The sequence below is a fragment of the Narcine bancroftii genome, chromosome 1 (genome assembly GCF_036971445.1).
Source record: "Narcine bancroftii isolate sNarBan1 chromosome 1, sNarBan1.hap1, whole genome shotgun sequence".
NCBI classification, from domain to species: domain Eukaryota; kingdom Metazoa; phylum Chordata; class Chondrichthyes; order Torpediniformes; family Narcinidae; genus Narcine; species Narcine bancroftii.
The window spans coordinates 286538509-286552966 of record NC_091469.1 but is presented as its reverse complement, the minus strand read 5'-3'; the positions used below and the strand labels follow the sequence as shown (position 1 = coordinate 286552966).

The window sequence follows — 14458 nt, the reverse complement described above, 5'->3', positions numbered from 1 at the left end:
ACGCGCCGAAGCGCATGAACTTCAATAAGTCCAAGTACAGGTCCAGACTTACTGACGAGCATCTTCAAGCCCTACTGAGGGTCTCAACTGCCTCCTCCCTTAAGCCAAATGTGGCTCGGCTATGCGAGAGGAAGCGCTGCCAGATCTCTAGCAGTAAGAAGTAGGCAGAAGAAGACATGTTCATAACAGTTTATGTTCAATGTTCCATTCATGTTCAGAAAGTTAAAGGTTAAAGAACTGTTAATACAGACATTTGAATCTGAATAATAATAATTATATTTCTCCAGTCAGCAACTATATGTGGTTTCTTCAGTCTTCTATATCTGCTGTATTATTATTATTTTCATTTTATTTATTTATTATTGATTGATTTTAATTTTTTTCTTATGAATTGTTAATTTATTTATTTTTTCATCTTAATTTGTGTTAAAAAATAAAAATAAAGACATTTGATAACATTGGAATGTTTTTGTAAGAGCTTTTCTTGTGGAAAACCTGATGCGGCCCAGCCTCACCCAGACTCCACCTCCAGCGGCCCCCGGGTAAATTGAGTTTGAGACCCCTGCTTTAGCACAAGAAAGGAAGCATTGGGAGCAGGAGTAGGACACCATTTCCCTCCATTTCTTTAATAAAATCAATCCTTGCTGGCCTTAGTACATCCAATGACATTCTATCCATAGGCCCCTGAGCTCAAGATGATCCTCAGCTCTGAAAGATAATCTCCTTTTTCTGAGACTGCTCTCTCCACCTACACCCCTTATTTTTGGATTCACCAGACAGAGGAAATAGCCTCTGGGTTCCTCTCCAGCTAAGAGCTTTCAAATTTCTTCAAACACTTATTGCAAAATATTTCTAAAATTTACTGGTGTGCCATATTTTTAAATGTAGACATACAGCACGGTAATAGGCCCTTCCGGCCCAGAAGCCTGAGTTGTCCAAATACCCAAATTACCCTACAACCCCTGTATGTATTGAAGAGTGGGAGGAAATCACAGCACCTGAAGGAAACCCTTGCAGACACAGGAAGAATGTACAAACTCTTTACAAACAGCTCCGGATTCGAACCCATGTTGATAGTGCTGTAATAGCACTGCATTGGTCGCTACACTAACCATCTAGCACCAAACACATTCATTGGGCTTTTCCATTCCACTGGGATTTGAAACTATGTTTCCCTGCAAAGGACAAAGGGATAGAGTTTGTGGGGTTGGATAAGCATATTCTGAGAGCCTATGGGAAAACCACAGAGATAAGAAATGATATTGTTGGAAGAAACTGAGTGAGAAAAAGGAGGTTGCAAAAGGTTTCCATTATTCAGACCAAATGGAATTGGGTGGAGTTCCCACGAAAAACAGACAGAAGTGGACTGACTGCTCCTTCTACACCACTCCTGGAAGATGAGGCTGAAATCAGTGGCCAAGAAGCTTTGCGATTGGGTGAAAGCAACTCATATTTATTGCCTAAGTGGTAATTTCACTATGTTGCCAATTTAACCCATTATTATTAATGGGTTATTTTCATCTGAAATTGTGGAGCAAGACAATAGGTGATTAGCAGGATAAGTTTCGGCAGGAAATTTCAGAGCTTAGGACTTTAACAGCTGAAGGCATGGCAGCCAACGGTAGAATAATTACATCTCTTTTGCATACCTATCTTTTCTTGAGTACATTTTTTTTTGCACCACTAATAAGTAGAAATTCTGCCTGGCCCACAGGAAAAAGGACCTTAGTATGTGATGTCATGTACTACGTATTATGACAGTTAAGTCTGAACATTGAACTTTGAATATCAAATTATTTTTTAAAAATTGATGTAGAATCAGGCCATTCAGTCATTATTGCCTATGCCTGAATTTGGAGAAGGTCACAGATCTTGGAGATTAGTAGTGCTGGAGAAAATTTCAGAGATGGGAAGTCTTTTGTAAACAAAGGTTAGGATTTTAATTGAAAATAATGCTGCACTGTGAGCACAGGGACTGGGCGCAGGTAATTCTAAGAGTGGAGTCAACCACTTGGCCTTGCCACTCAACTAATGACAGAAATCAATGGGTCACTTTCTCGGGAGAACCAACACAAAGTCAGAGGACACTGATTGAGTAGCAAATCCTCTATAGAAAATCTCGTGAAGTGGTGCAAGAGTAACAATCTGCGTCTCAAAGTGGTCAAGATGAAGAAGATGATCATGGACTTCAGGAGGACCAGGAATGACCACCTTTCACTGCACATCAACAACTCTGTAGTGGAGAGAGTGGAGAGCACCAAGTTCCTTGAAGGTCTTTTAACTAGTGACCTATCGTGGACACATAGCATCTCCTCACTTGTCAGGAAGGTGCAACAGTGACTGCACTTTCTGGGAAGACTAAAGTGGGCAAGGCTACTGGCCACTATTATGTCAACCTTCTATAGAAGCTCTATTGAGAGCATCCTTGATTATTGCATCACAATGTGGTACAATTGCTGCAGAGAAATGGATCAGAAGGGCAGAGAGGATCACTGGAGTCTCCCTCCTCCCACCCTCCCCCCATCAACGTGATGTTATCTGAAGGGGGCACACAAAATCGTTGAGGACCCCTTCCACCCTGCACACATCACCTTTTAGTTGCTCCTGTTGGGGAAGAGATACAGGAGGATCAGAGCCATCACCACCAGGCTGAGGAACAGCTTCTTCCCACGGGCAGTGAGAATGCTGAATGACCAAAGGGACGGCTCACTCTAACCATCCGAGATGCTCATATTCATGAAACAATATTGATTGATTTATTTATACGTTTGATGAAATACTTGCCTTGCATATGTATTGTTTGTCTGTATGTGTGTTACGTCTGGTTGTGTGTTTGTGTGTTTTGCCCTGAGGACTGGAGAATGTTGTTTTGTCGGATTGTACTTGTACAATCAAATGACAATAAGTTTGACTTGACTACAGAAACCCCATACCTCCTGATAATGCAACAACAGTACAAAGCATAGGTTTTCTTGTCCAGCTAGAGGCAATGCAAAGATGTTACCTGTTGTATGGTGATCTTAACAGCAGAGCCTGGCTCCCAGCACAGCTGTCTGTCGAGTTGTGGCAGCCATAAACTGGCGGAGGCACTGGGTACTGTTGCTCTCCTGTGGAATGAGTGACAGTGGCAAGTTTATTCATAACCGTGTCAGGCAATTGTAAAATATGAGCTGCCGTGGAGTGATTTGAAGACAGTATTAAAGTAGTGTGGATGTGATTCAGATGTTACATAGCACTGTGTGTCTCCAACAGGCACAAACGGGATTTAGCAAATACATAACATTTGTTTACCTAATTGCTATTACCCTAGACTGTATGACAAATCCAATTCACCCTGATTGATCAATATAACTCATTTAATACTCAAATGTTCGGTCAACATGGCAGAAAGAGCCTGTGTACACTGTGACATTGAATATGAACTAAAACAGTTATTAGCTACCAAATGGAAATAAAGCAAGATTAATGGCAAGTGTGAACAAGATTCATGCTTTTACACCTTCCATGTACCGGTCACATGGACCATAGCCCTCCATACCCCTCCCATCCATGTACCGGTCACATGGACCATAGCCTTCCATACCCCTCCCATCCATGTACCAGTCACATGGACCTTAGACCTCCATACCCCTCCCATCCATGTACCGGTCACATGGACAATAGCCTTCCATAGCCCTCCCATCCATGTACCGGTCACATGGACCATAGACCTCCATATCCCTCCCATCCATGGTAGCTCATTCCACACTCTTAAATATAATTTTCTTTCAATGTTCCAAATATAGTCTTTATTGAAATCAAATCAACTCAATGAAATGTGTGTGTTGAATCCAAACAGACAACTGGAAATTCACTGCGAGTACAAGCAAAGAAACAGTAAGCTTTAAGTATTAAATATTGATGTTAAATATTAAACTATTAAATACCATTTGAATTCTGTTTTCTGCTGGGTTTAGCTTTTTTTTAATTTAATTTTTTATTAAATTTAAATTTTATTTTTAAACTAAATTTAGATATACAGCACAGTAACAGGCCCTTTCTGCCCACGAGCCCACACCAACCAATTACACCCAATTGACCTTCACACCCATATGTTTGGAAGGGTGGGAGGAAAATGCAGCCCCTGGGGAAAACTCATGCAGACACGAGGAGAATGTACAAACTCCTTACAGACAGCGCAGGATTCGAACCAGCTACCCTAACCATGCCATTCCATTTCCTTCTGAAATTTACCTTGTTATAACACCAACAATTTGTTGAATCAAGAATAATAATGATTATGTTCATGTATCTCTGGAGACAAAAGTGAGCTTTGGAGAAAAACAAAAACCGCAAATACTGAAACCTTGCGCAAACAATGAGAAGTTGGAGGGTCTTGTATTTTCAGAACGGTTGTAATTTGTAAACAGGTTTATATTAATGGCAGCCTGACTGACCTAGAAAATCACTGTCACTAACTGTACAATCATTTGGCAACAGTAAAGTAGTGAAAAGAAATGTTTCCCTAACTTTTAAACTGTTGACAAGTGAGTTGAAAATCTTAACCTATGAAATGTTTCCAAGGTCTAGTTATATCACATTAAATCGCAACAATCAATTTACATCTATACAGTGCAATATTGTCATAGCTCATTTGTATCTTTGAAATATTGCAGTAATCTGAAATTATGTACATGATGTGCTAAAAAGCTGTAACAAATCACTGATGCACATGAATTAGGAGCCATTTCAGGGCAGCATATTTATAAAAGGCAATGTTGTAACAGTCTTTTTTGCCAGTGAGCAAATGTAAACTTTTTAATGTGAAGTAACAAACAGAACTCAGCTGCAGTGATACTGGTGTTGGTTTTGCATGGTGTAACTGATGTGAAATAGAATTGGAAGGATGGGACTTCTTTCACTGATGGAGCTGGTGGCCAAGAATAGTTTCAGATGTACACCAGGCAGATGCCCTCTCCATTTTCCAATCTATCTACTTCAACCTTGCACTCAACGTTAGCAAAACTAAGGAGCTGATTGCAGTCTTCAGGAAAGGGAAATCAGGAGAACACGAACCAGTCTTCATTGAGGGATCAGCAGTGGGAAGAATTCAGAGCCAAGTTCCTGGGTGTTAACATCTCTGAGGATCTGTCGTGGGGCCTCCATATTGAGGCAATCACGAAGAAGGCTCACCAACGGCTGAACTTGGTGAGAAGTTTGAAGAGATTTGGTATGTTGCCAAAGACTCTTGCAAATTTCTACAGGTGTACCGTGGAGGGCATTCTGACTGGTTGCATCACTGTCTGGTATGAAGGTGCCAATGCACAGGACAGGAAAAAACTACAAAGAGTTGTGAACTCAGCCAGTGCCATCACAGGCATCCACTCTATCAAGGAAATCTACAAGAGGTAGAGCCTTAAGAGAGTACCCTCTATTCTCAAGGACCCCCACCACCCAGGCCATGCCCTCTTCACTCTGCTACCATCGGGAAAAAGGTACAGAAGCCTGAAGACGAGCACTCAGCGGCACAAGGACAGCTTCTTCTCTGCTGCCATCAGATTCCTGAATGAACAATGCCTTGCTCTGACCTTCTCTTGCACTATTGTGTGTATTTATTTTGTAAGTGGTTTATATAAATCTTTGCACTCTGATGCTTTCACAAAACAATAAATTTTATGACACATTCATGACAATAAATTCTGATTCTGATTTCACAAACCGGTTGCAGTGGCACATGCCTGTAATCTGGCTGCTCAGAGGCTGAGGCTTTCATATTGCTTGAGATCAGGAGTTCTGGGCTGCTGTGTGTTGTGTTGAGCAAATGTCCTCAGTAAGTTCGATATGGTGTCTCCAGAGGAATCATGTGTCACCTCATTGTGTAAATAGTGCAGAATCACCCCAGGTTGGAAATGGAACAGGTCAAAGCCCATGTGCCCATCAGTAGTTGGATCATGTTCATGAATAGATGTTACAATGCAGCCTGGTCAATTCAGTGAAACCAAGTCTCTTTAAAGGGCTACACAGTTAGCGTAGCAGTTAGTGCAACGCTGTTAAAGCGCCAGCGACTGGGACTTGGGTTCAAATCCCACGCTTTCTGTAAGGAGTTGGTACATTCTTCCCATGTCTGCGTGGGTTTCTACTGAGTGCTTCAGTTTCCTCCCACCCTTCAAAACATACCAGGTCAATTGGGTGCAATTGGGTAGCATGGGCTTGTGGGCCAGAAGGGCCTGTTACTGGGCTGTATGTCTAAATTTAAAACATTTAAAATAAATTTAACGAGTTGCAACAAACTAAAACTAGATGTGATGCAAGAATTTCAGGTCTTCCCTTAGAGTCCACTCTGAAGTCAGAGCAGCAAGACTCTCTGGGACATTTCTTATTTTACAATATAGCATTGTAGAAGCTAATTCTAGCCATTGAAAAGTGTGGCACCCAATTACACACAATTAGCCTTCCAACCCTCTACGTTTTAGAGGGTAGGAGGAAATCGGAGCACCCGGAGGAAACCCATGCAGGTTATGGGGAGAACATACAATCTACAGCGGGACATCAGGTCGCTGACGTTAACATCTTAGAATCTCTTATTGTAGATAACTCACTTAACAATTAAGAAAAGTCTGAATTATCCATACACATCTAAATGTAGCCTCACCACATATTTAAGTGATAAGTGTCCCACTATTTAGTTACTTCAGATTAATATTCTCTCCACACTTAATAGGCTTTTTATTCATTTTTCCATGATGTTGAACAACATTAAAAAATGAATTAATGAAAGAACAAAGAACAGTTTGATTCTCAAGGGGGGGGGGGTAATCTAGAAAGTCCATATAACGTCAAAATAAAAAAAAAATATGGAAATATATTGAGCTCTACTAGCCTGAAATATCACTTACACCTGAAATTCCTTTCCTTGTTTCATCAACCAGGCATTTAACCTGCTTAACTTACTTTTCAACTAAAGCATTGGGTTTCCACAGTTTGAGCAAACACCTAGTTGTGTCCAATAAACCATGTAAGCTGGTACTGCTCCATATCAAATGCAGCATCAGAATTAATGCCCACATTCCACAAGCAGATAAACATATCTATTTAATTACATTAGTAAAATTAATTTGCTTAGGACTTTTTATCAACTTAAATATTTAATTAATCTGGCTTTTATCTATTTTGAGTTGCACAGATCCATAAAATTGACATATTCCAGACTTTTCAAAAATAGTGTCTTGGAACTTTTAAAACATTAAAAACTATTTCACAGTCCAGAGTGGACCAAGACATTTTAATAGGGTTCTTAGCTATTTTTGGACAAAAAGCAAAAGTCTTTCAGCTATTGTAATTGATAGAAACAAAAATAAATGGATATGGTATCTTTTTTTTAAATAAAAAAGATCAGTGAACCTTGATCTGGAGCAATCATTTTCAATGGGGCCCCCTGGGGACCACAGCACATTTAAGTAAAAGCTTTGTTTTCTTTTCACTTCACCTAATGTAAATATTTTTATGTTTTTTATGTAGTCGTTAGGAGAAAAGAGTGGAAGAAACCAAATTTAAATTCTACATTTAGACGTACAGCCAAGAGCCCAAGCCGCTCAATTACACCCAACTGAGCAACATCACCCCCTACCCTCCCAGAACATTTTTGACGGGTGGGAGGAAACCGGAGCCCCCAGGGAAAACCCATGCAGACACAGGGAGAGTGTACAAACTCCTTACAGACAGCGTGGGATATGAACCCCAGTCCTGATCGCTGGTGCTGTAAGTGTTGTGCTGACCGCCACGCTAACAGTGCTGCCCAAGGTTTTTTTTTAAAAACTTCAAGCTTGTTTATTTTAATTTCGATCAATTAGAATAGCTGAAAGACTTTTGCTTTTTGTCCAAAAATAGCTAGGAACCCTATTAAAATGTCTTGGTCCATTCTGGACTGTGAAATCTTGACTGCTTCACAGGGAAGGGGGCCCATAAACTTTGAGCTGAGTCCTAAGTTGGGGGAGGGGGTGTGGGAGGAATAGCCAGAAAAACGTTGAGATCGGCATATCTAGAGTACTGAAATGTTACCTATACTGCTCTGCTGGGTGATGGAGTCCTCATGCTTGAAGGCATGGTTTGAGAACTGAGGAGTGTGGTGGCTGGGAGTGTGACCATAGCCTGGAGTTGTATCGAAAGCCACAGTGCTGTAACCTGAAACAAACACAAAGACACAATGAGGAATTGATGAAATCTGGCTGATGTTCATAAATCTGCTACCCACAGAATTCATGCACAGCCTTCAAGACAAACAATTGATTAAATTAATATAAAGATTAAATTCTTTCCAACAAAATAGCTGTCATTGCAGCAACATTTTTTTGCAGACACTATATTTCTGATAGACATGGGAAGGAGTCACATAGAATTGTGAGCGCAAAAAAGGCCATCAACCCACTGAGTCAGCATGGGCTCTTAATAGGACCTCCAGATGCTCCAGTTTCCTCCCACCCTTCAAAATGTACTGGGGGTTGTGATGGATTGGGTGTAATTGGGCTGCATGGGCTCATGGGCCGAAAGGGCCTGTTACCCTGCTGTATGTCTAAGTTAAATCTCTAGTTTTCACATCCTCACCTTATTATTATGTCTCCTTTGTATTTAAATTTATGACTCAATGATCTTTGCTGAATGAAACACACTTAACTCACTGTCCCTTTCATTCATCAGACATCTGGAATCCAGAGGAAACATTTTCTTTTATTGTCTTTGCCTGAACCTCTGATGGTTTAGTAGAGCAAACCTATCAATTCACCGCTTAACCTTGGTGACTCTAAGGGCAAAACCAGCTTCTCCGTTCTAGCCAAGAAAGAGAGGCCCTTCACTCTGAGAACCATTTGGATGGTTTCTCTTCCTGTGCTGAGTATCAACCGTCAATAGTGCATTGATCAGAATTGCCTCTCATCTGGTCTATTATAGAGGTTTAGCAAAACCATCATTGCCTGATGTTGTATTCTAAAAACTTTATTACATAAGGCATATAGTGCCAGTTTTGCAGTTAATTTCATCAACATTTAAAAAATCTTCCACCATGGTGAGAAACAATGTTATTCCATTTGATTTGTTTGCATGCTACTGGTTAAGTCTCCACTCTGCATTGTAGTGAAAATGATTGAATCTGTCCTCCATCCAAAGCAAAACAATGGAGGGTTTGTAAGAGGAAGCTGAGGAAGATGTAAGCACCAATGGTCAATGTGGCTTGATTCTGTGCAGAGGTCCAATGGCATTGACACAAGGGTGGGGCATTACTAAATACGGAACATGTGAGTCATGGAAAGGAAACCTCAAACAGCAAAAGCAAGGATAAAAGGTGGAAGGAAGCTGAATGAAACAAAGCAGAATATGAATGAGGTATAAAGAAAGGCAATGGTGGATAATGTTCCTTTGGAATAGAACTGTTTCTGTCTGATTACAGCATTTATGCTCCAAAAAAAAGCTTAAATGTAATAAAAGTCACCATGAAAAGATAACGAATGAATGCACATTGTAAGAAAACTGGAAACCAAGTAAAACTAGAGGATGTTGCCCCAAATAAGGATGGAGAGTGAAGTACAGAAGTTAATACAGTAAAACCCCGGCATTCAGCACCTGTTGAGATTGGTAGATGCTGGATAAGTGAATTTTCCGGCTACCTGAGATTGTACGTTGCATGATTGGTGAGCTAACGGTGAGGTGTGTCACTTTTAAACCCATATTTTTTATCTATTTATTTTGCTGGTTGCTTGAATTCTGGATAAAATGGATTTTTACTGTAATAGGAAAGATTTTTTTTTAAACAGTAATTTATGAGTTGTACCTATTGGCCATCACTTATTTCCAAATATAATTCCCCCACCCCCCCCCCCCAGAAAGTGATGGTAATGATGAGTATGAAAGTTTATTGTCACATATATGTGTCCAGATGCATCAAAATTCTTGCTTGCTGCAGACACACATGTAGGTAACATACACCAACTGCAATAGTATAAATTAAATTATCCCAATATGACATGACAGAATCAGAATCAGGTTTGTTGTTGTGAATATGTGTCATGAAATTTGTCGTTTTGCAGCAGAACAAAGTGTAAAATCACCATAAAATTACAATTATGTAAATGCAAGATTTAAAAAAAAGTTGTGCAAAACAGAGAAAATGAGTTAGTGTCAGAGATTTATTGTCCGATCGGAAATCTTTGGCGGTGGGGAAGAAGATGTTTTTGTAACACTGAGAGAGTGTCCTCTTTCCTGATGGCAGCAGTGAAAAAAGGGCACGGCCTGAGTGGTGAGGGTCCTTGATGACAGAAAAATAGATAAGAAATACGAAAGGATAGATAGATAAATAAATATTCACAATTGCAGTTAGTGCAAGGAAAAAGGTGAAATTTCAATAATGCAGACAGATCTTTTGCTGCTAGTCCTGGGGTAGTTTCTGGTTAGTAATTTGGAGTAGTAGTTGGTAGTTTATGGTAGTTAAGTTCAAATTTATTATCATCCAATTGTATAAGTACCACCCAACGAAACAGTGTCCTTCAGTCCTTGATGCAAAAACATGCAAACATACAGACGCAACACACATGCAGACAAACGATGCATATTCAGGACATATGTACATAAATAAAAATAAATACATATTGTTAAATAAATAGAAGAGTCTCTGTGAGCTTCTCTGTAGTTAGAGATGATGAGTAGCCGACTTGAATCATGGCAGTTCTTTATGCTGGAGGTACTTTGGGGGAAAGATTTACACCTGATGATAATAAAGGAGAAGGGATATCTTTCCCAGTTAGGATAGCATGTGACTTAATGGGAAACCCCAAGAGGCTGGAAAAATAAGCAAGTTCTTGAACCATAAGATATAGGAGCAGAATTAGGCCATTCAGCCCATCGAGTCCTCTCCGCCATTCCACCATGATCTGTTCTCCCACTCAGCCCAACTCCCCTGCCACCACCCCACATCCTCAGATACCCTGACTTGGTCTAGATGAAAAGTTTGAATAATTTGTGATTGAGCACAATGTTAAAATTAATGGATAGACTGGTGGAGTTGCCACGGGATGTTATTCAAAGATTATATGTTGAGGAAAAGAAGAAGGTAAATTTTAAATCATGCATTTGTTTGTGATGCCATCTTCGATTATAACAGAGCAGAATGTTTTCTCTGTCATTGGTTGCACAGTGTATACATTAGGAATAGCATGAAATTATTAAAATATAAGAATTCATCTCAGAAAAAAAGAACATGGATTTAGCCTTAGGGGAAAATAGGAATACAACATCAGCATTTAGGAGGCTTGTGGATAGACATGTGAACATGCAGGATTATAGAAGCTCATCTATCAAGTGCAAGCAGCAGAGTTTAGTTTGATTTAGAGTCATGTTCAGTACAGACACATGGGCAGAACCCCTGTTCCTGTACTGCACTGTTCTAATTTGATTAAAGTACGTGAACATAATTAGACCAGAAAATAAAGGCAAGATTTGCATCCAAGTAGTTAACATAGTAGATTAAAATTAGTGTAAACACAGATAAAGAACTTCCACATTTCTATTATAACTAAAATTATGCAGCATTTCCTTTCCCTACAAAACTTGTTTCAGACCAGTACTTTGCTTCTGATGATTAGCACCTGTGCTGGACAAGATGATTAGCACCTGTGCTGGACAGCGCACCATGTGGGGTTGCAGTGGACCTGCACTGGGCAGCAGAATTGGGGAGACTACCCATTCAGCACTCCGCCCACCCCACTGTTAAGAAGGAGAAGCAGAGGAGACAACCCTATAGAATGGTGACCACTGCAGCAGACCAGTGAGGGGCTCAGCGGCTGAAGGAGGAACCATACAGGCTGCAGGCAGGCTGACGACTTGCAGTCGAAGGACTTGAACAGGCTGCTGGAGACTGGTCATGATTTGAGAGGGTGCTGAGGGCAAGAAGGGTTCCCAAAGGACCTCAGCCACTAAAAGCTTCCTGATCATATCAGAGGTTTGGGCCTGGTCCTTGGGTCGCTGATGGTTTGAACTGGCGTCTGTGCGGCTGCAGAGGCTGCGGGGGCGCTGGAGGCGAATCCACAGATACTCTCTGAAGGGACCCTCGTTTGCTTCTCTTTCTCCTATTGTTACTGGGGCTGAGCAAGGCTGATGACTCTTTGTTTGCCTTGTGTCAGACAAAAGTTGAAGTATATCATGCATATTACATCTTTAATGAATTATTATGTGACAATAAAAGGAATCTTTTCTGAACAGTTCTTGATCTGTAAAGAAAAAGTGCCCTGAATGAGGAAACAACAGGTCTGGCTGAATGGCTGACTATCTGGAAGATAAGAAACAATTGCTTGGACATATCAGGCATAACGAAGAAGTCATTTGCCAGGCCCGGTGCTGCAGAGGCTTGTTAGTGGAAGTCGGAGGAGTGGACAGTCACAGCTTCAATAGGAAGACAAAACACTTGAACACTTGGCAATGTTCCCTTTTTGGCTTTGGGGCAGAACTGACATCTCCTGAAGAAATAGTTCACTATGATGAATTGAGGGTAATAAAATATTTTGTAGATTTCAAGGGAAGGAGGAAGGCTGTACTTGAAATAAGTGAATTAATAAGCTTGCAAAATCTTTCATGATCAGGAAATATCAAAGAAATACTTTTGGCATTCTTTCTACTGAAATGTAAGGAAAGAAAACATTGGTGTAACTTGCAAAATAAAATAGACCCTGGAAGATATGAAATAATTAACAGAAAGCAATATAGCTGAAATTAATTAAACCACAGAGAATCAAAAGTCTTGCAGCACAGTACATGGCATTTTTGCCAAAATGGCATTATCTTCTTAATCATTCTCACAAACTCACAGGTAAAGGTTTTACAGTGTTTATTATCTTTCCACAGATGGGTGGTGGAAAGGGCTGACCGGCTGCTTCACGGTCTGGTATGGAGACACCAATACCCCAAGCATAAAGCCCTCCAAAAGGTAGTGGACGCAGCCCAGGAGATCATAGAAAAAACCCTCCCCACCGTCGATAACATCTACAGGGAACGCTGCCGTCAGAGACCAGCAGCAATCATCAAGGATCCACACCACCCAGCACAAGCTCTGTTCTTGATGCGACCATCAGGAAAGAGGTCTCGGTGCCACAAGCTCACTCCACCAGGATCAGGAACAGCTGCTCCCCCTCCACCATCAGACTCCTCAACTACAAACTCAATCAGAGATCCATTTAAAGACTCTTACTTTTGCACTTCAATTATTTTTACCTCTCTGAATTGCAGTTAGTTCCTCTACAATTCTTTATTTGTTTGCATGTGTACGTTGAGTATGGTTTTTTTGCGCTACCACTAAGTGGGAATTCTGCCTCACCCACAGGAAAAAGAATCTCAGGGTTGCATGAGATGTCATGTATGACATTTATCTGACAATAAATGTTCAATCTGAAATCTAAAGTTTGCAAATTCCGTAGTGTTTTCTGGCAGTTTTTTTTTCTGATACACTGCATATTCCCAATTTGATTTTTAACTTTAAATTTAAATTTTTTTTAGACATAACAACATGGTACCAGGCCCTTTCTGCCCACGAGCCCATGCTGTCCAATTACACCCAATTAATCTACAACCCCCAGTACATTTTGAAGGGTAGGAGGAAACCAGAGACCCGGGGGAACCCCACACAGACGATGGGAGAACGTACAAACTCCTTACAGACAGCACAGGATTTGAATCCCAGTCCCAATCGTTAGTGCTGAAAGAGCATTGCACTAACTGCTACGTTAACCATGCCAACTCTTAAAGATGGATATCACCAATCTGCTGTGCATAATGATATTCAGGCCAAACACTGAGTGAATTTCTGCTATCTGACATTTTTAGGCAGTACATTTTCTATTGCAATGAGGCAAAATAGAAATCCCATTCTACATCTTCTACCAGTTTCTTCGGGGCATCACTTGTAGGATGGAAAAATGTGCTTCATGAATGTTTTTAGAAATTCAAAGTACTAAACCTGGAACATGGAGATTGCAGGAAATGGGGAAGATTCTGTGAAAGTTCCTCTGCCTATATCAATCATCACAAAAAGAAAAAGTATCAGAGAACTGGAAAAGGACCCAGTTAAAATCAGCCCCAGTCTGTGACCCCAGGAAAATGGAATTGTTCAGACACGACATCTCTGAGTCTTAACTGGTTTTGTCTCTGACCTGCTGGGCATTTGCAGAATTTTCTGCTTTTATTGTGCAATAATACCAACATTTATAATGTACCTTCCTTGGTGGTTCATGGGTAAATTACATCTCCCAGACAGTCCAACCCATAGAATCTCAAGTCTAACCTGGGACAGTAGACAAGCAAGTGTCTGAATATGACATGGTTAGTCTGAATATGACATGGTTAGGTATGAGGATTGAAAAGCCCTGCAAAATGTAATTGACCCAGTGCATCACAGGCAAAACCTTCCCCACCATCATCTACAGGGAACACTGCCGTTAGAGAGCAG

General features: G+C 40.6%; 1 protein-coding gene across 8 annotated transcripts in view; it reads right to left on the bottom strand.

The window, feature by feature from the left end:
• Positions 1-14458, bottom strand: part of LOC138745561 (Wilms tumor protein homolog) — a 70498-nt gene that overhangs the window by 45111 nt on the left and 10929 nt on the right. For 7 of the 8 annotated variants that reach the window (XM_069902756.1, XM_069902750.1, XM_069902740.1 and 4 more), the window contains exons 2-3: positions 8038-8160; positions 3005-3107 (exon numbers count right to left, since the gene is read on the bottom strand). In XM_069902756.1, coding sequence (XP_069758857.1) covers positions 3005-3107; positions 8038-8160 — 226 coding nt within the window. Of the gene's footprint in view, positions 1-3004; positions 3108-8037; positions 8161-14458 lie in introns of those variants that run through there. The other variant, XM_069902774.1, reaches the window with a different exon arrangement.